This window comes from Cervus canadensis, chromosome 9 (genome assembly GCF_019320065.1).
Source record: "Cervus canadensis isolate Bull #8, Minnesota chromosome 9, ASM1932006v1, whole genome shotgun sequence".
NCBI classification, from domain to species: domain Eukaryota; kingdom Metazoa; phylum Chordata; class Mammalia; order Artiodactyla; family Cervidae; genus Cervus; species Cervus canadensis.
The window spans coordinates 76180003-76207096 of NC_057394.1; the positions used below are offsets into that span (position 1 = coordinate 76180003).

Sequence of the window (27094 nt, forward strand, 5' to 3'; positions counted from 1 at the left end):
AAAAGTATATCGTTACAGTATTCTGGTATGTTTCAATTATCATTTAAATAATGCTCTTTTCCTATATATCAATAGTTTCTAGAGCTGATTGAGCTCATGTGAATAGAAAGGGATAACAAAACCTACACCTGAGCCTCTAAAATGCTAGCTTTGTCCCAGTCTCTCTCTGAAGAAAAGAGCCACAGTCAACTTCAACGTGGAGAAACACAGCACCCCAACCAATACTAACTAGACCAGAAGCAATCAGCTAGAGGTGAAACCAGTCACCAGTGACTATGGCAATATCAGGACCAACTATCAGCTACGCTCTCCAGGAACAGGATGGAGAGATGAACACACAGAAGCAAGGAAGGATTCATAAGGAATGAAGATGTATTCTTTCTGAGCTATTATAGAATCTTGAACCATAATCAACCACTATTAGAGATCTCCAGGATAACAGCATAATTTCCAATTTTTGGAAATACTAGTACACACAAACACACACAGAAAATATACTGCTGTTAGGATGATTACTGCATGCTTCTCTGCGTCCCTGTGTCAAGTAAAACAATACTTCTGTAAATTTTCAATTCAATACTCATATAACAGGAGAATGTAGAGTACTATGGACAATCCTGCTGAAATTCCTTTGGAGTTTCTCATTGGACCTTAAATTCGCATTAATTGTTTATCCTATGCCATAATATGCCAAGGAACTCTTTTGCTATAAAACTGTTTTCATTAAAATCTTCAAGCAAAATTGATGCTTCAGAAGGAAATGCCATGGTCATCTTACATTTTCATGAATCTTCTAAAATACCAATCAATGCCTTCTCCCAGGAAATAAAGACTCTAAATAGTTTAGACTTAAGATAAAACCCAGACATTATTTCCTCAAAACTTAAAACTGACTCCAACTATTATGTAAATCAAGAAACAGCAAGTTATTTTTTATTTTCTAGAATATTTATCAGAAAAAAACTCAACTCACGATCTGATGTGTGGGAAATCCTCTTCAATTTTGCCTCCTGTGTTTTTGAAAATTTGGAGTGCAGCTTCCGCTACTTTTTCATCATCCATTTTCAGACAAGCCAGGAGAGACTCAAATGTTTCAGCAGAATGAAATGAAATAGGATGTGTAAATGAGAGTACCTAAAAAATGATCATAAAAATGATCTATAAATCCTTTTCATCTTTATAAATCCAAAATGTTACACACTAGAAATGCTACAAATCAAACTAAAAACACAAGTAATTATGCTAAAAATAAATGAGAGCACTGTAAGTAAAATTTAAGACTCAAATATATAACAGAAACATTCTTGTGTAGGAAGACTGTACAATCTGAAGAAACAGTTATCTTCAAAATTGAACAACACGCCAACATAATTCTCAAAATAATCTGGATTTGGTTAAGGTTTGGGGAGGAGGGGTGGAAGAAACTGAAGGTAGGAGAAAAGGAAAATGAGAAGAGAATTTAACAAAATACCTCTATTATTCTAAATAAAGGTCATTAGAAGAAGATAACATTTTTGGGAAAAAGTAATCTAGGGAAGATCCAACCAGTCCTTCCTAAAGGAGATCAGTCCTGGGTGTTCACTGGAAGGACTGATGCTGAAGCTGAAACTGCAATACTTTGGCCACTTCATGCAAAGAGTTGACTCATTGGAAAAGACCCTGATACTGAGAAGGACTGGGGGCAGGAGGGGAAGGGGACAAGAGAGGGTGAGACGGCTGGATGGCATCACTGACTCGATGGACATGAGTTTGGGTAGGCTCTGGGAGTTGGTGATGGACAGGGAGGCCTGGCGTCCTGAGATTCACAGGGTCGCAAAGAGTCGGACATGACTTAGTGACTGAACTGAACTGGACTAAACTGAGTCTAGGGGAAGAGGGTAAAACATCAAACAGTAAAAGAAATTGTAAGGTTACAATAATCACCCTAACACAGGACTAAAGAAAAAATAAAGCAATAAATAGACCTTACCACATCTAAGAATTTAATGTAAAGTATAATAGATTATAAAGACAACAGAAAATAACTGAAAATGGATGAAATTTTTAATAAACAGACCTAGTAAAACTGGGTATAGCGATTTGAAGGAAATCAAATTAGACCCTCCATTACAATCACACTTTCAAAATAAATGTCTGCCAAGACATTAAGTACATGACTTAGTTTAATCCCTTTGCGATAAGCATTATTTCTACCTCCATTACACATGAGGAAGCAAAAGCAATTAACTTAGAGCAAATATCTAATAAATGACAGTAAAAAAAAAAAAATCAGACCTGCTTTATGACACTCTTAAAAACACCGTCTTAAAACACATTGAGAAAATGCTTATAATTTACTACAGGAAAAGTCAAGATATAAAATTGTATATTTAGCCTCATTTCAACTGTACCAAAGAGTATATTTTTCTATAGATTAAAAGGAAACAAAAGAAATATTTATGAATGATAGGCTTCTCAATGTTTTCTTCTTTATGATTTTATATGCTCTAAGTTATCAACAATTAACTGATATTTCTGTAATAAGTAAAAGACAATGGTATATTTTAGCTAACAAAACAACACATAAAATGGACTTTAAAATTTTGGTGCTTTCTGTGGTAGGGTTAGCAAGTTCTTTGCACACTAATGAAACCTTCAAATTATAATCCTTAATATAATTAATACTAGGCTGTATTATATAATTTAAACATAAAAATATTAATATTTAGCTTACATGTTAGAATAAATTCGCAATTTTACCTAAAATTGAGTAAAAGTGATTACCTAAAAGTGATTAAGAAAATTTTACTTTAGATTCTATTAACCTAGAAAAGCAAATCTCAAGACGAAAAAATACAAACTATATATGTAACAGTTATCTCATTAAGCACCTAAGTGCCTAAATTTCAATGTAAGCATATTTACCTTAAGCAGTTCAAGACCTGCCCTGATGGCTTGATCAGTTGGAACACCCTCATCTTCATCATCTGCTGTTCCATCTATTGATTTGTTCACTTGCTTTATAAGAGCACTAAAGTATAACAAAAAAAATTTTTTTTCTGTTTTTTCAACTCATTTTTTATTAGCAATGTTTAAGAAAAATAATCCTGAGTATTTTCTGTACAGACCACAACTAAACCACACACTAATTTGATACAGCTGTTTCCCAACCATTATGGCAAAACAAAAAGCTGTAGTAAATATTTTGAGATGCTTCTTTTCAAAATGATATTTCCCCATGTCCATTCAAATGAGGTCAAAATGTTATCTGACTTGCTGTTTATTAATGCTGCATTTTTATTCTTGTATTTGCTGTGTGAAGTTTAGGTCCAAACATGTGAATGATAAGAAATGTTTTCCAATTAATTATCTAACGTTCATTATGGCTCCAATATGTAGAACAACATATACTTTAATAAAGGATAAATGGTAACATAAAAGCACTTTCAAACAACCTAGCAAATATTATTGTGTCCGGCACTGTTATGAAAGCCAGAAAGGACTGCTTCTGACAGATGTAAAAATGTCATACAACAAACATATAATAAATCCTCACTAGAATACTCAGAACAGATCACAATGGAAATACAATATTTTATTTTCTTCTAAAAACAAGCTTATGTGATTTTAAAATAATCATTTGAAATGCACTGTCAATTATCCAAAATACTCATTCACTTTGATAGGTATGTTTTATTACAAAAAACAAGTAACAAACATCAAGTCAGAGACCTAATATGTATCAAAATACAAGAAAATTCAATTATTCAATATTTTTTAAAACGCTTAGTAGATTTATGTTTCTACAAAAATATTATGTACTCAAATCTAAGGTCAAGATATGAGTCAAATACATCTGTCTTCCTTGCAATATCCTCTTAAATTTATTATTCCCTTAACAGTTAAAAATCACTGAGGATGTTTTCTGTCCTGTTCTGCCCATTTTCCCTGCTTAACTGTTTCTCATAGCTCCAACTACTCCAAATAAAAATCTTCAAGCTGAATTCTCTTCCCAAATTTTCATCAATATATGGAATTTAGAAAGATGGTAACGATAACCCTATATACAAAACAGAAAAAGAGACACAGAAATACAGAACAGACTTTTGAACTCTGTGGGAGAAGGTGAGGGTGGGATGTTTCAAAAGAACAGCATGTATACTATCTATGGCGAAACAGATCACCAGCCCAGGTGGGATGCATGAGACAAGTGCTCCGGCCTGGTGCACTTGGAAGACCCAGAGGAATCGGGTGGAGAGGGAGGTGGGAGGGGGGATCGGGATGGGGAATACGTGTAAATCTATGGCTGATTCATATCAATGTATGACAAAACCCACTGAAATGTTGTGAAGTGATTGACCTCCAACTAATAAAAAAAAAAAAAAGAAAAAAAAAAAGGTAATGAAGAAACAATAAGGACTGGAGAGAAGGCCAGGACAAGAAGTGAGGTTGGTTAGCGAGGGGAGTGAGGAAAGGCATTCCTGTAGAGGTGGTACTGCTGTTGTTTAGTTGCTAAGTCATGTACAACTGAGCTAAAAACCACAGAATAAGAGCCAGTGATAAAAAGCATCAACCTGGAAAATCAAAGAGAAGGAACTGAAAAACTATTACAAAATACTAGGAGTTCAGTGAGGTTACACCACCAACACTAAAAATCGACAGAACTATTCTGTATTAGCCAAAGTCACCTTAAAAATACAGGGGCGAGGGGTGGAAGAAATCTATTTACAATGACAAGTCAAAATGTATAAAATAACTAGGAATAAAAAGTTTTAAATGCACAGAATCTGTATATAACTCCTAAAATTATATAAAGGGAGCAAAGAGATTTGAAACAATCAAGACAAGTATTTTCATAAGATGGAAACTGTATTACACAAATAGCATTTGCCACTACATCTAAAAATATCTTACAGGAACACAACTTGGTGTGGGATAAAATTTTACACATGCATTCTATAAACTCATCTGGAAACATTAAGTGATGTTTGAGAACAGCTAGTAAATATTAAGGGAGGAGGGATGAAAGAACTTTCTAAACGAAATTTAAAATTTTATCATAAAAGCCTTAAAATACAAAGAAACAAAGGAAAAAAATCCAGTAAGACCCTAAATATTATTAAGAATTTATCCTACAATAAGGGAATGTCTCAAATCAAATAGGAAGGAACCAATTTTTCAATAAATGGTTTGATACAACCAGCTACTAGGCTTTTAAAAAAGGATGGATCTCTTATGTCCACCTTACAATGAAATGGATTCCAGAACAATTAAAACCTAAATGTAAAAAACATAGCTACCTAATATGATACCAGAAAGAAATAATAAAGGAAACAAATGATAGGTCATATAATTTAGTATTTATTAATGTCAAGCACAAATTTAAAAGGCAATCAAACTGTGTTAATAGCCTTATTTTATAAAGCATTCATATAATCAATAAAAAAAGACAATTCCTCTAAGTCACTTACAGAAAAAGAAGAAGAAAAGCAATCAGCCAAGAAACATATGGGGAAAAAACATTCAACTTTAAACAGTGCCATCATTCACTGCAGCCATAAAATTAAGACACTTGCTCCTTGGAAGGAAAGTTATGACAAACCTAGACAGTGTTTTAAAAAGCAGAGATATCACTTTGCCAACAAAGGTCTGTATAGTCAAAGCTACGGTGGTTTTTTCAGTAGTCATGTACAGATGCAAGAGCTGAACCATAAAGAAGGCTGAGCGCCGAAGAACTGATGCTTTCGAATTGTGGTGTTGGAGAAGACCCTTCGGAGTCCCTTGGACTGCAAGAAGATCAAACCAGTAAATCCTAAAAGAAATCAACCCTGAATATGCATTGGAAAGACTAATGCTGAAGCTGAAGCTTCAATACTTTGGCAATCTGATGCAAAGAGCTGACTCACTGGGAAAGATTCTGATGCTGGTAAAGACTGAGGGCAGGAGGAGAAGGGAGTGGCAGAGGACGAGAGAGTTAAATGGCATCACCAACTCAATGGACATGAGTTTGAGCAAGCTCCAGGAGATGGTGAAGGACAGGGAAGTCTGGCGTGCTGCAGTCCACAGGGTCACAAAGAGTTGGAAATGACTTAGCAACTAAACAACATCATTCACCTATAAAATGGCAAAGACTGAAAAGGGTAACAGCCACTATTAGGAAAAGTAGGTGAATTGGACACTCCATGACTACTGGTGGGGAAGAGAGTGGAACCTTTCTGCAGTGTGACGGTTAAACCAAGAGGGCACTGGAGCCAGACTTCCTCTGTTTAAATGCCATTAGCTACTTCCCAACAGCAGGAAAGTTACTCTAACATCAGTGTAGCTCACTGTTCCTTACCTGTAAACTGGGAATAATAACATTTTTTGCCTTATAGAGAGGTAAATGAGTTAAAACACATAAAACAAAGACTGCACATTATAAGCACAAATGGCTATTACCTATTATTATTAGTTATGACTGAACATATCTTATGTATTACCAACCTACAAAGATGTGCTTTGGTCCTCAGTCTTTTTGTTCATAAAATTCATTATTTCTGGAAACAAGTATCTTAACTTACAAAAATACTGCAATGACCTGGTTTTATCTTTCCGTAATTTGATTTTAAAAAACTGTCTGTCATGCCCAAACAAGAAGCATATCCTTTCTCACCAGCTCCCTTCATTCTTTCCAAGGTACTACTATTCTCTTCATCATCTGGATTTGACCCCATAAACTTCTGACTCCTCCTCCATTTTATTCCCCATTTCCAGTAAGAGAACCTGTTTCTAAGGTTGTTCTTTTAAAACCTTCCTCAAATATGTTCTTTCCTTTCTATTCCACTACCGTCATCCAAAGAAAATTATAACAACACCTTAGCAGGCTCTCTCTTCTATTTCCCTCCTCCTGTCCACCATCAATCATTCCTGCTTCTCAACAGATCAAAGAACAAAGTAAAAGCTCTAAAGTCAGATCCTAAAGGCTTTCCACAATCTGACCCCAAATGCTTTTTGAGGATCACCTCAAAACACTTAAATTTCTCCATAGAGTAACTTAAATTTTGATGGCAATCATTTTCTTATATATAAATATCCTTAATCCTTTCTATTCAGTTAGCTTGGCTTATATAAAACTCAACACCTAGAATTCTCCTCCCATTTCTGTAGAAATAAAATCTTACCCAGTCTTCCTCTCAGGTCAAACACTACCCTCTCAGAGAAAGTCTTTTAATCCTTTGAACACTATCTGCATCAACAATTTTATGCAACTATAATATAATCTCTTGATTAAAACTCTTATTCCACTACTAGACAGAAGATTAATTAAAAGTATAAAGTATGCTTTGCCAATACCTAACTAGCATTGTTTTAAATATAGAAGGCATCGGCTTATTTAATGAATTTCAGTCTGATTCAGATTTTTCCTTGTAATAATATAAAGGATTCCGGTTTTTGTTTTGCTTCCTTTTATTTTTGAAACTGAAGAACACTTTCCTCAAATGAAAGACAAGGCAAGAGGAGTCCAAAATAAAAAACAGGCATCCAACGTAGTGTCCTCCTCCACTACAGAGGGTTACAAGCCAAAAGCTATACCTTATGCCCTCCCTCCAAAAAACCCCCAAAAGGGCTTTACTTAGGACAGAGTGTACCATTAGTAGTATTTTAGATTCTAATATACCTCTGAAAAGTACTACCCGTCACTAACAAACGAATATGCTCTCCATATTTTATAAGTATTCCTTTTTTCAACTGGTTGAAACACTTCAGGAAAAGTTTAAAACAAACAAACAAACAAAGGTGGGGGGGGAGCTTCACTGGCAATCTACTGGTTGAATGGCTCTGCGCTCCAATGCAAGCGGTTCAATCCCTGGTATGATGCTGTATGGCATGGCCATAAATAAATAAGTAAGAGAAGAGCTCTTCCCACATTTTACAAAACCAAGTACAGACATAAAAAGGAAGTATTTTCCAAGATGCCAAAGTCAGGTGATATCAAACCTGAAACATTAAATGAAAGCTGTCTTAAAAATAACATTTTTAGTTCTCAGATACCCGTGGAAATGCATCATATGTTGTTTTATAACATAATCACTTTATTTTCTTTTCCAGAAGGTAGAACTGCAACTTGTTTCTATCAGTTAACCTATGCAAGCTAACTAACCAGTATACTGTTAACAGATAAAAATTAGGCTTGCATTGACAAATTTTCATCCAAAAAGAGTACATAAAATTAAAAGAAATAACATGAAATACTAAATACATACAGATACATACAGATAAGTATATAGCCATTATGTATATACATATATATATATAGATTAGTGCCTTACATATAGCAGATACTCAATAATGACTACTAAAGCATGACCAAATTAATGGTAACGAAAATTCAATATTTTCATTAAATACCTGATAGACTCAGTATCTATGTGCACAGGTGCTATCCTCTCCAAGAGAAATTTGATCATTTCCAGAAAAGGATTTGTAGGCTGTTTGGGGTTGCCCAACTTCTTAGTTATTTCACGCTGTAATGGAGATGTTTAAAATATTACAAAAGTATGTTTAAATAATTCATTACATTAAAATATTAAGAAACTACAATAATTAAAATCACATAGTACCAGTACTATTGGCATAGTATTGGTGCTGGAATAAACAAATCAATACAAAAAGACTAAATTAAGAATTTAGTATAGGAAAAAGGTTAACACTTGAAGTAAACAGGAAAAGAATTACTCAATATATTGTAATACCGAATATACTGGAAAAGCTCAATAGACATTATTTAAAAATAAAAGCAGAGTTAGATCCCTATCTCATATCTTACACCAAAGATATTCCAAAAGGATGAAAACAAACACAAAAGAATAAAACCAACAGTCACGGGATATCAAACTTCAACCAGCAAAATTACCAGGGGAGCTTATTAAAACTACAGATTCCTGGGCCTCACTGTGAAGATTCTCATTTAGTCAATCTGGGGTAGAGCCAAGAATCATCTTTTATAAAAGAATTTAGGAAGATACACAGGAAACAGATTAAATAATAATGACATAAGTAAATATTTTCATTGACCTGCAGTACAATGGGATTTCATAAGCAAGACTCCAAAGGCAAAACCTTGAAGAGACCGCTGACAAACTTAGTGAGATAACAAAACTATCATACGTAAAGGGCATCATAAACAAAATGAAAAGGGCTAAACTACAACTACTGGAAAACTACCTGCAGCCTGATTAACACACAATGCCATGACATACTAACAAGCCAATGAGATAAAGACAGATAGTCTAGAAAAGTAGGCAAAGATTAAAAACACACAATTTACAAAAGAAATAAGAATGACTAATATATCCAAGGAGAAAAAGGGGTCATGTGATTAGCAACCAATTTTTACAAATCCTATCAAAATAATAATGTTTTTGTTTGAGTTTTGTGTTTCCAACAGTGATACTGGCCAGTAGCAAATTTATCCTAAAGAAAAGAAAACAAAACTGTGTAAAATTATTAAGCTATAAAGATTATTTATATTTTACATTAATCAAAACCTGGGGAAAAATGTAAATGTGTAACACAAGTGGGGACCATTCAATAAATTATGGCACATATATTCAATGGTGTGCTATGTTGCTACTAAAGATAATACAGTAAAAGACTAATGAAAAAGTAAAATATACAAAGCTCTGTATAATATAATCTTATTTTAAAAGAACATGCACCATAATATTAACAACTGTGTCTATAGAGTAATTACAGTTTAATATATTATTATTTTTGTGATATTTCCTAAATTTTACATAATGAACATAAATTATTTTACAAAAGGGGACAAAAAAGGATTTACGGGCTTCTCCAAACATTACAGAGGAGCCTGGCAGGCTACAGTATATAGGGTTGCACAGAGTCAGACACGACTGAAGTGACTTATCACCAAACATTAACTCTTTTAAATTTCTCTCCTTACCACACAACCTTCAGCCTGTTTGCAGGAGCATGTTGGACTGACAAGCACTTCTAACTGTTTTCTTATTTTCTCATCATCTTCTAACACTTGTGTGAATTTCTTCATGAAATCCTGAGCCTTACCAGGATCTGGCAAATTTCCTTAAATTAAATTAAAATACAATTTTAGATATTTCCTGAAATAATAAAAGAGCAACATTTTTCATTATTTACTTTGATGAAGAATCCTAACACACAAATTCATTTAATTTAATGAGATAAAAATTATAAAGATCCTTTAATAGTAAATTTTCACAAGTAAAAAATTTTTTCCTAGAAACATAAAATCATTGTGAAGGACCATCTATCCAGAGAAAGACCAAACTGGTTAATTTTAAATAACTCCATATAATACCTAAAGGACTTAAATGTCAACCTGAAAAATACCAATTTTATTACTGTCCCATGAGCTTGTGCATACATTGTTCTTTTGTGATTCACAGCAAGAGATCAAGATCAGTAAGATTTACCTTGAAGAAACCATCTTTCTGTTCTGCACTGTTTACTGTTAAAGCATCCACAGAAAATGCGCACACACATGCATGCTGCTCGGTACCAAAACAGGCTGAACAACATGGTCCAGGGGTTACTGCCGGATATGCCACTACCACATGAGAAAGTCTCAGTTCTTACAGAATCAAAAATTAGTTTTATACTGCTCACCTAATACATCATTAATCAAAACACTTACAAAAGTTAACAAAATATCCATCATAACATCGTTTTTTCTGGCTGCTCACAACTGTAATGGAGAACCAGACTCAGTAGGACCCTGCTAATAATAGGAACTGTAATACAGAAATATGGACTCTAATAAAAGTAACAGAAACCTGTTGAATCTTGAAATACGAATACAGTAAATGCAGTCTTCAAGTTCATATATGACTCTGAAGTTCCATTTATATCTTGGCTACATGACTGAACATAGTAAGAACTAATCTCCCCCCCAACTATGTGACTGTGTAACCTTTCCCTATTTCCGTAACACAAAAATTCTACTGTACTGTGTATCAACAGTTTTGGGAAAAGTCACTTTACAGCCCCTCCACAGCATCATATTAAGGCTACAATAAAGCATGTCACCTAAGAAACAAAATGAAAAGAAAGTGATGGGAGAGGGAGAGAGGAAGGAAAGAGAGAAGAAAAGGAGGAAGGGAAAAACAGCAACAAAAAATCCCTTTAATTCAAGATGCTACAAACATACTTGACCACTGGAACTCTTTTTTTCTGATGGTACTACTAATATGTGCAGGATATTGACATCCCTCGGAGCAGAATTTGGGAAATATTGTACTTGTTGGAAGAAAATGGATACGAGGTTAAAACAGAAAGACTACAGGAGATTATCTCCTTTAGGAGATAGCGTCCACAGCCAAACAACCAGGGAAATACTTATTTAAAAGCAATAGCATGGGGACTTCCCTGGTGGTCCAGGGGCTAGGACTCCATGCTTCCAATGCAGGGGGCCCAGGTTCAATCCCTGGTCAGGGTACTAGATCCCACATGCCACAACTAAGACCTGGTGCAGCCACATAAATTAAATAAATAAAAAGAATTAAAAAAAAAAAAAAGCAATAGCATGAAATCACTTGCTTTAAGTTATCCAAAGGGACTGAAAACTAATTTAACTGCTCAGGACTAAAAGGTATTTTGGTGTGAAATTTCTCCTCATGCCAGAGTTTCTATCACTTAGTCTAACACCAATGAATTAGGTTACTATTCTTTTTTAGTGTCTTAGCATACTTCCACATACATCCTGGAACATTTGTTAACATCTCAAAAATCCACCTAAGATCTCTTCATTAGCCAAGTGGAAGCGCGGTGCAAGCACTCCCCCAGGTGCTCCTGATCTTCCCTCCGCCCTCGTGCTATACACAGGGATCTCTGAGGTGAGAGGAAAAGCTAGTGCCCTGCAAAAAAAGCTACTTTTCCCTGCCCTGGACAAAGGAGACATGCTACACAACCCTTTAGTATTCCCTGTTAAAAGCAATTAAATGACATTTTATTTGAAAACTCTGAAAGCAAAAAAGTGAATTAACTTTTTTTTTTCAAAAAAAAAATTTGCAGTTATTAAGTATATCCTTCATTCTAAACTTTGACTCACAATGAAATTAGCTTCAGATAGATTCACATTAGAGCAAACAATAGCTAAGCACAGGCTCAGCTTTTAACAGCAAGCTTACATAGCAATTTGAATGAATTCTCAAAAATAAATTTATGTAATAAAACCTTTATCTAGCTCTTGCTCATACCAAAACACAAAATAATTCGCGCAGAATGCAAAATAAATGAAAATGAGAAAAAAACAAAAAGGAAAGTTGAGTATGCTGGGGAAAAGAAAAAACACAAAAATCAACCAAAAACCTTTAATCTTTTCCTATATTATCATAGCCTAAAATGGAACTTTGAGAAATATTTTATACTACCAAAGAAAGAAATGTCTCAAATAAACCTTAAATTTTACATATAATATTTGAAGTAACTTACTTGTAATAACCATCACTTTTGAAAATATGGCCTTGACACTGGCATCTGTCTGAAAATCACACAAAAAAATGCAAAATTAAAATCTCCTAACAATAATCTTCATTATATTCTTCAGAAAGTTAAGCATAACCCACTCACACTCTAGGCCCACACCCAGACCACCAGTATATGCTCCTTCATTAGACATGTTTAAACCCCTGATAAACTGAATGAAAGATAGAAGTGAAGTCATAATCCACCCTTGTCACTTCTTCCCTCATCCTGTTTTGTCATCCTCCCAAAAGAAAAAAAAAAAAAAGATATGACTGCTGCATCAACCTTTTGGGACACAGAGGTATTTTGTTTTTCTTAAGCATACTCAAAGGACAGGACAACTTAGTTTAAAAGGGGAACAAAGTAATCTGGAAACATTGGTTTTCATATCGGTAGTCTATTGCAAACAAAAAATTGAAAAGTATATAGTTCTGATTGAACTGAGGTATTTAAGTCTGAGGATCATGACACGTAAGTCAGGAAGCCATTGGGAAGACGCTAGATGAAGACAATTAAGATGCCACTAACATGTACAAAAGATTTTTCCAAGAGGGCTAGTTATATGCTGCATCAGGGTAGTATACTATTTCAGTGAATGAATGTCTTCATTACATTGTGCTTCATGTAACATATTCTGTAAAGTCATGGGTATGAGTGATGTTTCTAAGAATGCTAGTTATTCACTGCATCAGGTTAGTGTTATTTAATGAAAAGAAACATCACCAACAAAGCACAATACTGCAAGTCACTTTGAGAGACACTGAGCAAATCAGTTAAGTTAAATGAAATAAGTAGAAGGGCTACACTGCTAAGAAAGAATAAAAATTACCTTAATCAGAAGGAATAAGGAAGAAGTCAAAGAAACATTAAATATCTAAGAGTCTTCCTGATAAAATAGGCAGAATTATAAACAGACAAAAATTAAACACAGCTTTTTTTTTTCTAACTTTAACTGTGTAACATCTACTAGAATTCTCAACATAAAGTGAGTATTAAGTAATAGACTTAATTCTTCTTTCACTACAATGCCACTTTAGAGTACTATCCTCCTCCATTCTGCTGCTTCTTCACACACACATTCTGTTTCTTCTTCTTCCCCACCACACACAAATGAGAATTCTCTCTTTGACTTAGATAACATGCTAATTATTTTAAGACAATTGAAAGGAAAATACCACAAAGTAGAAGGGAATAAACACTGTAACTGGACTGAGCCTGCATTTTATTCCTAGACTGAACAGGAATACCATGAGTTTTTATGCCAAGTTTTTATGAACAAGCCAAGAGAAGAAGCTCACACTAAATAAATTTTAAAGGGACAGTGAGAGTCAACAAAGCTATTCTTGATTACAGTCTCATACATCACACCGCTCAACACACAACCTATACACTTAAAATGCTATCCGGCTGCTATTATGACTTTAATAATGTTCAATAAGTCATAAACAAAGAGATAATTGTTAGCCTATAAAACAAAAATACTACTCAGATGTAAAGCTTCAATCAGGCAAACAAGGGGCAAGAAATGTCTTATTACTACTACTGATTTAGAGGTTAAGAAAAAAGTGAGGTCACCATAAATCACTCAAACAACTACTATTAGCGCACTGATTTTTAGGGCAAATGGCAAGATTTACACCTAGGAAAACTGGAGATGTTCTCCCTTACATGAAATAACTGCATTCTATTGACCTCTGTCCTATGAACATAAGGTGGTGTATGTTGTGGGGAAAGGGTGAAGGAGTCCACTATACGCTGAAAAAGAAACAAACATAACACTGTGCTGTTTTCCCTGGATGCAATTTAAAATGACCAGACACACTGATTTTTAGCTGAATTGTATCTTTTACAGGTCTACATACAACATTCTCAAACAACAGCAATTGGATGAATAACTACCATTAAATTACAATTATGAAGACCAGGTAATACATTAAAATTACCATAATACTGGTTGTAAGTAAAACTATCAAAATACTAAACTATAATTACATGATTTTAAAACTTTCTATAACCACAAGACTATACAAAGATGATGGCAGCATTTCAGTGCAGCAACATTAAGTGTAATTTTACTGTTTTATATGCTTTCCATAATGCTGTTATTGTTTTTTGTTTTTAAAGTTACCAAAAAAGGCTTAATTCTGAGTACACAGAAGCACATTCTGTTTCCTGTTGGTTATCACCTTTTGCAGATACAGTAAATTTAAGTTTTTCTATGTAGTAAGTTTCTTAAAAATTTCAGTGTTCTAAGTTAGAGATCATAGGTTCTAGAGTCAGAATTGTTCCACGCAGAAACAGCTGTTCAACACGTAGCAGAAATGGTGATAACTTACTTTGGGTTGCTTAATTAAGTCGAGCAAATCCTTTACTTGATGTCGGAGCAGATTTTGACACTTCCACATTTCATTCAATGCTCTGAAAAACATAAACACATAAATTTAAATAATAAAATGGGATAAAAATCCTTCTAGGATATTCCAACTATGTTAATTTTTTCTGTAAGTTCAGATTACACAAGGAGATGACAAAGATGGGGTAAAAGTTACAGGGGCTAAGCAACTGATGATATATGGAGAGAGAGAGGAGTCAAAGAGAAGAGAGAATGACATTTGGGGAGATGGGTATATCAAAAGAAAGGGATCAGTGGTGACTCTTTTTCCTTTTGTATAGAAATAGGGAAAATTTCTCATTAACTGGAACACATTTGCAGGCAAGGGCATAGGAATTAACTGAGGTGATTACAAACTTGAGAAATAAAGCAATATTTAATGGAATAATATCTTGCAGTAGGTAGGATGAAAAGGAATAAAAGATAGACAGACAACAGTGAGCTCTGAGATAATGGGGATACTTTTTCCTGAAAGAAAACTATTGTAATTTTACATAATATATATTATATACTTTATTAGTTATTTATAAATTATATTATGTTATATAAGTGAATATTCATCTTACACAGCAAAAATTTTGATGTCCCCATAACACTTTTATTGTTCTCAGGCAGAAATTTAAAAAAGAGATTTATATAAGAAATTTATATTTATATATAAAATATATATAAATCACAGAGAGCAGTTAATGTTATTTAAATGCTGAGTTATAGAATATCAGAACCATTTATATTTAAAATTTTTAAAAAGAAATTTTCCAAAACCAAATACTACTTCTCATTATTGTTTTCAATTATCTATACTTCTATTGGGGCTTCCCAGGTGGCACTAGTGGTAAAGAATCTGCCTGTCAATGCAGGAGACCAAAGAGACTCAGGTTCCATCCCTGGGTGGGGAAGATCACCTGGAGAAGGAAGTGGCAACCACTCCAGAATTCTTGCCTGGAAAATTCCATCGACACAGGAGCCTGGTGGGCTATAGTCCATGGGGTCACAAAGAGTCAGACACGACTGAGCACATCCTTTCTATTAACCCCATTACCACACATACAAAGCACTGCTCTAAGATAATAATTTAGTGCAGACATATATAAAACCATGTAAAAACATCCATTTTCTTTTGATAGACAAAGCAATTATTTGCTTAATATTTTCATTCTCAACAGTGTGTCTTAAAAGTAAAAAAGGAGATAAATTAGCAGAAGTTTGGACACAAATTCCTTTATAGTAGTCCCTTATAAATGGTACTAGCAAAACAACAGTACTGGGGCATTTTCATCTTAAAATACTTATACTTTACTGTTTTCAAGGTACTAAAGTTCCCTAAAGTTTAACAGGCACATTTCAAGAATGCAACCATTAAAAGAAAAATGACCATTATCCAGAGGACTGAAAAAGTCTCACAGCAAAGTAGCAGTTATGTAATTAAAACAATACTTTTGAAAGAAACAGAGCAGTCATCTGTGAAATTACTTCTGAACCCCAAAGTCAATGAATTCTCTCCATACCTACACATTTTATCACTACTTTTAACTCCAAAATGCCCTCGATTTTGAAACTTGCTTTCACTTAGAGCAGAAAAACAAAAAAGAAATTATCTTATCTATTATAGTTATTTATTAATTTAAAGATGAAATCTTAAGTAATTCTAAAGCTTATTATAAACTATTACGGTTGCAACTTAAGTCAAAAAGTGACCATTACCTACTAAGAATTTGTACTGTAACAATCAGGAAGGGCACCCCCTCAAGCATTTTAATCAAATTATATTAAGCAGCAAAGACAATGTGTCCTTGTGTTTTGCCTTTCTAAACAGCACTTAAGGAAAAAAAAATTGTACTAGTGGAAGCAGTATTACTATACTAGGAAGACAAATATCCATTCATTCAATATTAGTCTGAATTCCAGCTCTGTCACTAAATAAAAGTGAAAAATCTGACTAGAGCCTGGATACTCTTACATTTGTTAACTTTTTTTTTTGATTAAGTGACATTTTAAGTAGACAACTAATCCCCTCATGCGGCTCCTCCCCATTTATACCAATGCACTACATACTTGTGTCATTTCAAAGAAAAAGAACTGCCACTGGGCCACAGAAACCTATCAAACGTTGACAAGAACCTCTCCTCCAGTCTTCTGCTCCTAACTGGCAAACTACCCCTCAGACTTGGCAGTACAGAGCTGTTTAGATGAGAGCTTGATCAATGAAGGATAAGATCACTGCCAGGACACCTGATACTACCACTTACTCTCGGCGATAACAGCTGCTCTGGGAAACTTGGGGGAGGTGGAAATATACACCATGATCAGGGGGTACTCAAGCTGCCTCAATTCTCCTCTCCAATCATCAAGATACTCAGTTAACTTAGTGACTTACCCAAAACTGGGTACGTATCAAAAAGTCTAAAATATAGAAGGTACTTTGTCTCCCCCAAAAGAACACCATCATATAACAAAATATATGGCTCTTTCAATAAATAAAAATCCTTACCAAACAAATTCTTAGCAGGAACCTGCTTGTTACACAGGAGCTATTTTAAATACCATTCAAACTAATTAGAAGTCACAAATTCAAATGACTTTCTGGGCTAGAATGGTAATACAAATGAATGAAGTAGGACAGCCATTATAATACAGAGTGGTGAGCACTGTGGTAAAATCAGAAACATTAAGTAAAACATCAACATTATTAGTATTCAGGACAATGGAAAGAGAATGAGACAAAATTTCATACCCAAAAGATTCACAAAAGATAAAATGCCTGACAGAGGATGGAGAAACTTAGAAACCACTGGCAAAGAGTATAAATTAGTATAATCATATTGGAAAATGATTTGACTAGTTTATAATGCTGGAAATGCGCATCCTCAACAGTTCCACTCATAGCTGTAACTCCAGTGATCCTAAACCTTGTCTGCCCATTAGAATCCCCTGAAATGCTTTTCTAAAAACCCCAATGCACATACTACAAACTAGACAAATTAAATGACAAAGTGAAGATGAGATTCATGTGTCAGTGTTTTTTAAACCTTTCCAAATGATTCCAATATGTAGTCAAATCTGAGAACCATTCACAACTATACCTCAGAGAAACTCTTGCATGTTTACTAAACTGGAAAAGGTTCACAGTAGCATTATTTGCATTATTAAAAAATGGAAACAACACAAATGTCCATTCTTTCCATGCATTCAGATCTGCAATGTCAAGATGATAGAATAAAACTGTGGAATAATGACAAAGTAATTCAATACCTCAGTGAAAATGAATGACCCATAAGCTATGTAGAGACAGTGGATGAAGTTTAGGAACATAATAGACTGGTGTGAAAAAAAAATCACAGAAGACTATACCCACAATCACTCCACTTTTATAAAGTTCAAAAATGATCAAAAACAAAAAATATATAATTAGAGGATACATACATACGTATAATAAAACCATTCTTTAAAAGGAAATGAGAAACACAAAATTAAGGTTAGTGGTTTCCTCTGAGAGGAAGGAGGATGAAAGAGGGTGGGTGGCAGATTCATAGACAGTTATTACTATGCTTCAAAACTCATGATTTCTTTGGGTGCATAAAATACTTCATGACAGTAAATGTAAAGACTTTTGGAGAAAGTAACCACAGACAAAATGTAAAGAGTTAAGTAATAAAATGTTAAAAACCATCAAGTGTATAGTTGGACAGTTAATTCGAAAAAGTTGATTAACAGGAAGTAACAGACAAAGGGACATATTGAATTAATGGAGAACTTACAAATGGATAACATAGTTGTATAGAAACTTGAGAGCGTGGGTATTACAGAGAAGTCATTAGAGGGAATAATGGACTTGAATATCCATATAGAAAATAATGTAAGATTCTTATTTCACATCATACATAAAAATAAATTACAGGAAGAATAAAGATCTCAATCTGAAAAGCAAATCTTTAAAATTTTATTTAAAAATATAAAACAAATTAACCTCAGCATAGAAAAGAATTTTTAAAATATAGAGAGAGCACAAGCAAAACAGAAAAAGGCTGATATATTTGGTTATATTAAAATTAAAACTTTTATATGTGCTAAGACACCATAAGCATCGTAAAAACATAACTATAAGCTCTAAGACATATTGGGCAGATACCTGACAAATGTTTTAGTGTATAGATCGTAGAGAAACTTTACAAAAAGTTGATTTAAAAGATAATTTCAAAAATGTTATACACACACACACACACACCCCTTACTTATTTTAACTTAAAAGAGAGAAGTATTCATGCACTCACCAACCATTTTTGTAGAAATCAACTGATCCAAAGATTGAAATTTACTTTCAGCTTTTCCATGAAATCATTTTTCAGTGTATCTCAAAATATATTTTCAGTATATTATTTTAGTTCTGGAATTGGCATTTATGTTTTCTGTATTCTATTCACAAATTTTTTAATTTTATTTTCCATTTCTGGTATTAAAGTTTTCATTAGTTGTTTGCTCCTATGGGTTTGGAAGTTATACACTCAAATTCTTTTAGGGGTGACTTAAATTTTTAATAGGTAAACTTGGTCTAATTAATCAACATGTCATATCTGTCCTCACTCTTACATGACGAAAGAACATCAGAACACTACCTGCCATCTTAAGACGTTGTTATCTGACTGTGTGCCCCCTTCCAGGGAAGGAGAAGGGGATCCTCCCCTTCTCTCACGAGCTCACAAATTGTTGCAGTGGTGTAGGTTGACTCAATGTCAGCCTAGATGCTAATCTACTTTTTAATATAGATCCCAACACTTGTTTAAGAAAACTATCCTTTTCCTTCCTTCTGGATTTAGTCTCCTTTTTTATTCTTTAGTAATTTTTTCAAGTAGGATTTATGAGTGGTGAACTCTCACTTTTTGCTTTAAAGTGTCTTTAATTCATTACTACTCATGAATGACAGCTGAACTGAGTCAAGGCATCTAGACTGGTTGTATCTTAAAATGGTTTGTTCCAAAAGGGATATACATATATATATATCATATCTCATCCATGCTAAAAGGCCATCAACTGCACCAAGAAGAAAAGGATGCATTCCAATTTCAGAGATGTTAGCATATAAAAATTTAATGTTTTACAATCAATTAAATACAGTGGAAACGTATTTTACTATATGCAGTGGGAAAAGAATGAGTTTTGGAACCAGGTAGAACTGAATTCAAATTCTGGCCTTGTCTCTTACTAGTTGTGTAATTTTATGCAAGTTAACTGATCTCTGTGGGATTCAGCTTATCACGTGGAAAACAGAAAAAAATATCACTTATGCTAGGAGTTGCCAAGTTTTTTCTATAAAAAGCCAGATGGTAAATTTCACAAGCTTTGTGGGTCATAAGGTCCCTGTTGAACCTACTCAACTCTGCCAATTGCAGCAGGAAACAGACAGAATTAACACACATTCCTGTGCCTGAAATACAGTCAATATTAAGAAATGTACATTTTCCCTCCTACAATCTTTTTCTCTACATTTCTGTGAAAGATATAAACAGACCTATAACGATTTCCACGCGGGAAGTGAAGTGAAAAATCCCATTACACTGTGACAGGAATGAAAATTAGGTACAGCTCCCTAGACTTCTAATTTTTTCATATGTAAACCCCATTAGCTGGGGGTTAAGTTACCCATTTATTAGAATACTAAGGATGTATACTTTCTGAAACCTAGAGCATACCAATCTCCAGGCCTCAATTTGCTAAGCCTCAGTACAATTCAATTAGCAATTCCTCTTCCAAATATAAAGTGCCAATTCCTTACAAAGGCCTTCAAAAGCACTTTTTGAATGAAACATGGTCATAAAAATATATTTTTGCTTACCTTTATGCCAAACTATAACACCATGCTGAGATTATGCAGCACAAAAATATGTATCCTACTGGTTTACACTATAATTCTAATCAGTATCAGGTAAAAATAAGAAAGTACTACTTTCACAATATTGACCCTTCTAATGCCTTAAGGAATATGAGCAAAAAACAAAGAATACATCAATATTTCTTGAGACAACAGAAAAAAATAAATCCTAAAAGCTACCCAATCAATCAGCTGTTTTTTAATTAGTTACAAAAATCCTTTTTAATCTCATGTTAGTAGCAGTACTTTCTGAAAAAATATCCAAGTATTCTATTGCGTCTGACCATTTAAACAATGTACATTACATAAATTGTCGACATTAAAAATACAGTTGTTTTCGTTTCCATAAAATCCAGTATACTGCAAAAGATGGAAAGAACAGAGTTTGACATTTGAAACATACTTCACTGCATTTAAATCCAGTGTGGCATACAAATAATACAAGCATTTCATGCGTTCTGTTGTTTCCAAATTGTGGGGGACCATGTATTGAGCAAAGATCCGTTCAACAAGCAATCTATGAAAAAACATAAAGTACTCTATTAATTTCTATAAATATACGTATTACATATGTATGTAAATTTCCAAAACATATAAAAATACATATAAGAAAGCTTCTTCTTTCTGAGTGGAGATGAGATTTACAAATCAAAAGGTTTAACAAGAAGAGCCTCCCCCACCCCACAAAAAAAATGTTAGCTGGATATACAAGAAAAACTCCTATACCTAGCAAAGATAGCTACTTCTGCATGACCTTGGGCACGTGATACACTAGGGGCTCAATTTCATTAGCTAAATAATTAAGGGCTAAAAACCTACACTAGAACTTTCCAAGTGACAAATTCTAATCTAAGTTAAAACTAACAAGGAAATATTTGTCTTCTGAGTTTCCACAGTGATCATCATCAAAAACGACCTAGATAAAAGAACAAAAAGAACAGGGGAAAGGGGAGCTACCAAATCAAAATGCAAATCTCTGTGCATTAATGTCACATGCTCAAAAAGCTTAAAAATGTCAATTTTTTAAAAATAGTAACTGTGAAATTTCTTAGCTAGTATCAACCTAAGACACTCAGTTTCTACTTCCTACACCTCTTAAAATTCTAAGATGTCCTACTGGTTCTTAATTTTCTTATTTTGATCCTTACAGGTAAGATCATTTGGACCCCACCAAAAATTCATCAAATCAATGCAGACTACAAGCAGGATCTACAAGTCTACTAACTATAGAATGGATAGGTTCCATACAAGATCTAATCTTATATACTGGAAAAGAAAAACACAAGACTATATTCAGATAATGTGTTTTTATATATAAATTTATGTTATTTTTTTAGCCTTAAGTAGGAACTGTTTTTATTTAAAATGCCTAAATACAAAAGGTGTATATTTGACTTGTATTTGAAAAAAAAAAATCAATGTGACTCCTTATAATACAATTACCTATGAAACAAAATTTAAATTATAATTGCATACATTTCTACTTTCAAATATTACTCAGTTAAATACAGTGTATGAAAATAACCGTAAAAGATGTATCCATCCCTAAAGTTATATGTACATCACTACTTCATTTATGGCTTTGGTGGGAAAGCAACTAGTCACTCAAAATTTTTAACTTGCAGTAAAAACCGAAAAGGGAGTTTAAAGTTACAAAAAAAAGTTCACCTAAAACAACAGCTCAACAACAGTTATATAATACCAAAAAGCACCAAACATTTTACTTATGGTCTCTTTAACTTACCTATCATCAATACTATTTTGATAATATATATGGAGCAATTTGTCTTTGATCCATGAAATCTGTTTTGCAGCATCTTTCCCAGCTGCTGATTGTAAGGCGTATTTCTTATAAATCTGGGCAAGTCCCATCATGGCTTCTTTGCGTACTCTCCACTTAAAATAAAAACATTTTTTTTATAATTCAAAAATGCCTCCTTATATTAATTCCTTCAAGTTTAGTTACCCCCTTTTTTATTTACTTTACACAATATATTTTAATCATACCTTACTAGATGTTAATTTGTAATAACTATGAAAAAATACAACTATCATTTTAATATTTACTATATCAAGCATAGACATCTATTAATATATAAATAATTTTAATGCTTTGGTATCTCCTGGAGAAGGAAATGGCAACCCACTCCAGTATTCTTGCCTGGAAAAAATCCCATGGACAGTGGAGCCTCTTAGGCTGCAATCCATGGGGTTGCAAAGAGTCGGATATGACTGAGCGATTTCACTTTTGATATCTTAGACCCTTAACAACTTCTAAAAACAAATTTCAATCACAATCTACTTAATGTCACTTAGAATTAGTGAGGGAAAACACGTTACCAACTTTTAAAAGGCAAAGACAGTTGAGTGCATAAAGTGTGCGCTATTCCTTATAGAATTTTTCCAAATTATGGTCTATATTAAACATACTTATAAAGGTACATAGAATAGTGGCTTTATCAGATGCTGAATGTAAAGACACATTAGTGGTTCATTTTGTGTACCTGGAAAGACATTCAGGTGTCAGAATAATGTATTCAACTATTTTTTTAAACGAGTACATATCTGCTATATATCTAACATTAATTATCTCAGTATGAGATTAACCTTAAATTTTACAGCACTATAATCAGTAGGATGTTAGTAATATTTAGAACTTCACAAATCTTCAAAGACTATTCATATTTCCTTTGCAGTCATAGCAACATTTTTCTTTTGGTTTCTCTTTTAATTACAGTAAACAATAGCCCTTGTTTCATCCATCCTTTGCATACACACTGAAATCAAAGACTTCAAAAGCTTTACTCAAAATTCAATACACTTGTAAAAACTGTGCATCAATTCCCTATCTTACCTCTAGTTCCTGAAACTGGTGTTTTAGGGAGAATTTAAAGATAGAGAGCATATTCTAATACCACCAATAATGTAAATACATTTAACAACTTTTTGGTATTCAACATATACAGAATGACCCAAGCAGTCCTATAACAAACACAACACAATGATCAAACACACGTGAAGCATGATCCCAACAACACACAAACTCTGACCATGAAAAAGATTACTTAAACAACACTCAGAAGGCTGTCACCCTAGCATGATGCAAATCTGTTTTTCTTCCTTCACAACTTTTGGCCTTTTCATTGTTTAGTACCCTACTGGTATATTCAGTAAAGACAAGTCTAAAACTTATCAGTTAAAATAAGTTGCTCTGAATACCTACAGATTTCACAAGAAAGCCATGCAACTCCTGTCCATCTATTCTCCACCCACAACCAGCATGATCAAAGAGAGAATCAAATGATGAAGAGAGCATAATCAACCTGTAAGTGACTGTCAAAATGTTGTAAAGTATTTGCCTGGCTAAAGTTATTCATAGCTACCAACAAGCCTCCTGCTTTCTTTGCTAATTAACCCCTAAATACATAAAAGATTTTCATCTTTCATCAAAATCACTCTTAAGTCTAAGTCTATAAAATCCATGCCATGAAGGAAAGGCAATGGGGAGGAGGGGAGAATGAATATTCAGTGAAACACTAAGCACCGAATACATCCCAGGCAACAAGGAACACAAACATAACAAGACACAGTCCCCTGTTCAGAAGCCGCTGACTAGTGAGGGGAGCTATGTGGTGCTCAAGGAGGAAGGTCTGGGGTCAGGGAAGGTGGGCAAGAAGCATGCTGCTCTGCTCCAGTTAGCTTTGCCATGTTGAAAACATCTTTTATTTTCTATTCCATAGAAATTATAATACAATCAGCTAGAGGACTATGAATGGATACCCGTATGAAAGGAAAAAGAGAAGTTGTGTCCTAGGGCTTTACAAAGTCATTTATTAAGATTAGTGTACGGGTTAAATATCTCACTAATCTACCACTTAGACCTGTCCCATTTGAGGATGAACAAATAATATGAACAAAACTTAATGTAACAAAATGTAAAACCTTCTTATAAACATTATTTTAGATATTAAAATGCCCCCCCAAAAAAGAGCTAATTTCATTTAAATCTCAATATTTGCAAGTGAAACTCTATTAAAACTTCGAGTATTCAAAATATAAACCTACTACTAATTATTATTCCTACTTACCCGTTTATCTAATGTTCTCTCTCTCACAAAATTAAGTAAGTGATCATTGACCAGAAGAATATCTTTTTTAGCAGCTGTAACTATAGACACAATAACATCATGCCTAATAGCTTCCTCAGGGTCATGTGACCTCACTTTAAGATACTCTGAAAGATAAAATTTTATGATTAAAATGGAACTTTGACAATTAAAATGTCTTAAAAGATTGCGTAAGACCTTTGAAAGTAAACCACAACAAAAACAAAACCTAAGTAGAAAGTTTAATGTTTCAAAAACATTAGTAGCAGGAGAGACAGAAAGGAAGAAAGAGAAGGAAGAAGGAAGGAAGGTTACTCCTTCAGTCAAAATACAGTAGCTTACATGCAACTGAGTAGTAAATCCCCTCCCCATCTATGGGGCAGGGTGGATGTCTTAGCAGTTCCTAGGCTCATTAATTCAACAAGCCACATAAATGAATCAAGAAATATATCAATGTTAAATATTTCACTTTGATTTTTTTTTAATGGTTTAAATAGTTAAGTCAAGTGGTTCTGCTGGGAAAAGACTATAGAGAATTCAAGTTTCTATCTCCCTTAACTAGGCAAACCCTTAGTGAGGTTATTGAAAGATTAAATTAAGATAATGGCAGCAAAGAAACAGGATTACAGGAAAGAGCATAAGACAATTCCACTTAACTGAACTAAAAGAAAGACCAAAGGGATGACAGAAGAAATGAAACATTAAACAATTATGTGAGACTGGAGGAGAATATTAAAGCAAAAAACATGGGAGTTCAGATCTGGCACTGAGAAAACTGAAAGAAAAATGAACAATCTTCAGTAATGATATATCAGGTTTAAAGAAGAGGTACAAGTGAATACATTCCCTGGTGACTCAGACAGTAAAGAGTCTGCCTGCAATGCGGGAGACCCAGGTTCAATCCCTGGGTCGGGAAGATCCCCTGGAGAAGGAAATGACAATCCATTCCAGTATTCTTGCCTGGAAAATCCCATGGACGGAGGAGCTTGGCAGGCTATAGTCCATGGGGTTGCAAAGAATCAGACACGACTGAGTACCTTCATTTTCACTTTCACCACAGGTGAACAAAAATTATTATTCAGCTTTTTAATTAGAAGACTAGTAAGGTATAATTTTGTTGTTCGGATCTGGAGTAACAGCAAACAGGGCTTATGATTGTGAATGGATATACTACTCAATAAATGAACAGTTGACAAATATCATGTAAAAAGCTCATAAAACCAATGCCCAGGTCCTAAGCTCCTCCACCTTGAGCATTCTCTACCAAATGGAACTATTTCAAACAGTGAGAAAGACAGTATGTGTGATAGGCAATGAAAAGTGGATACTATACAATAATATAGAACAGAAGAAATTGTGGAACAAGACACCAAAGGCCAGTCTTCATCCAAAGGAGATGCTGTGTATATGGTGGAACTGGAAGGGAGTCCTTTATTATAAGCTCCTTCCAGAAAACCAAATAATTGATTCCAACAGGTACTGGTCCCAATTAAACCAACTGAAAGCAGCACTCAACAAAAAGCATCTGGAATCAGCCAGCAGAAAACACAATCTCCCATCAGGATAATGCAAGACTGCATGTTTCCTTGATGACCAGGCAAAAACGGTTACAGATTGGCTGGGAAGTTCTGATTCCTTGCATTATTCACCAGACATTGAACCTTTGGTTTTCCATTTATTTCAGTCTTTACAAAATTCTCCTAATAGAAAAAAATTTCAATTCTGTGGAAGACTGTAAAAGGCACCTGAAACAGTTCTTTGCTCAAAAAGATAAAAAAAGTTTTGAGAAGATCAAATTACGAAGTTGCCTGAAAAATGGTAGAAGGTAGGAAAACAAAACAGTCAATATGAAGTTTAATAAAGTTCACAGTGAATATGAAGTTTAATAAAGTTTTTGGTAAAAATGCAGTGTGTCTTTTATTTTTAAGTTAAAAACCTGAAGGCCAACCCAATAATAATAAGCAATAATATGAAAGTTGGGGAAGAGATTGCTCAGAGTTAAAGTATTCAAGGGTCCTTGATTGCTCAGAAAGCTAGTATTCTGATTAACTTTAGACTTAATTAGTCAGCTATGCAGTGAAAACATGAAGGAGAACGTAACTTCCAGGCCCATGTGGATAAAAACAGAAAAATGAGAAGAAAATACACTGAGCAGATGAGAGGAAAAACAGAAATAAGAGAAGCAAAGAATAGGCATGTAAAATAGAAAATACAAAATAAGATCACAGGAATAAATTGAACTATGTCAAA

At 33.9% G+C, this 27094-nt stretch overlaps 1 protein-coding gene across 6 annotated transcripts in view; it reads right to left on the reverse strand.

The window, feature by feature from the left end:
• The window catches only part of PDS5B (PDS5 cohesin associated factor B), a 172379-nt gene that overhangs the window by 67001 nt on the left and 78284 nt on the right, over positions 1-27094 (reverse strand). For all 6 annotated transcript variants that reach the window (XM_043477450.1, XM_043477452.1, XM_043477451.1 and 3 more), the window contains exons 11-19: positions 24827-24972; positions 22483-22634; positions 21142-21255; positions 14817-14898; positions 12448-12496; positions 9923-10062; positions 8368-8483; positions 2905-3010; positions 974-1134 (exon numbers count right to left, since the gene is read on the reverse strand). In XM_043477450.1, the coding sequence (XP_043333385.1) occupies positions 974-1134; positions 2905-3010; positions 8368-8483; positions 9923-10062; positions 12448-12496; positions 14817-14898; positions 21142-21255; positions 22483-22634; positions 24827-24972 (1066 nt within the window). The remainder of the gene's footprint in view (positions 1-973; positions 1135-2904; positions 3011-8367; positions 8484-9922; positions 10063-12447; positions 12497-14816; positions 14899-21141; positions 21256-22482; positions 22635-24826; positions 24973-27094) is intronic.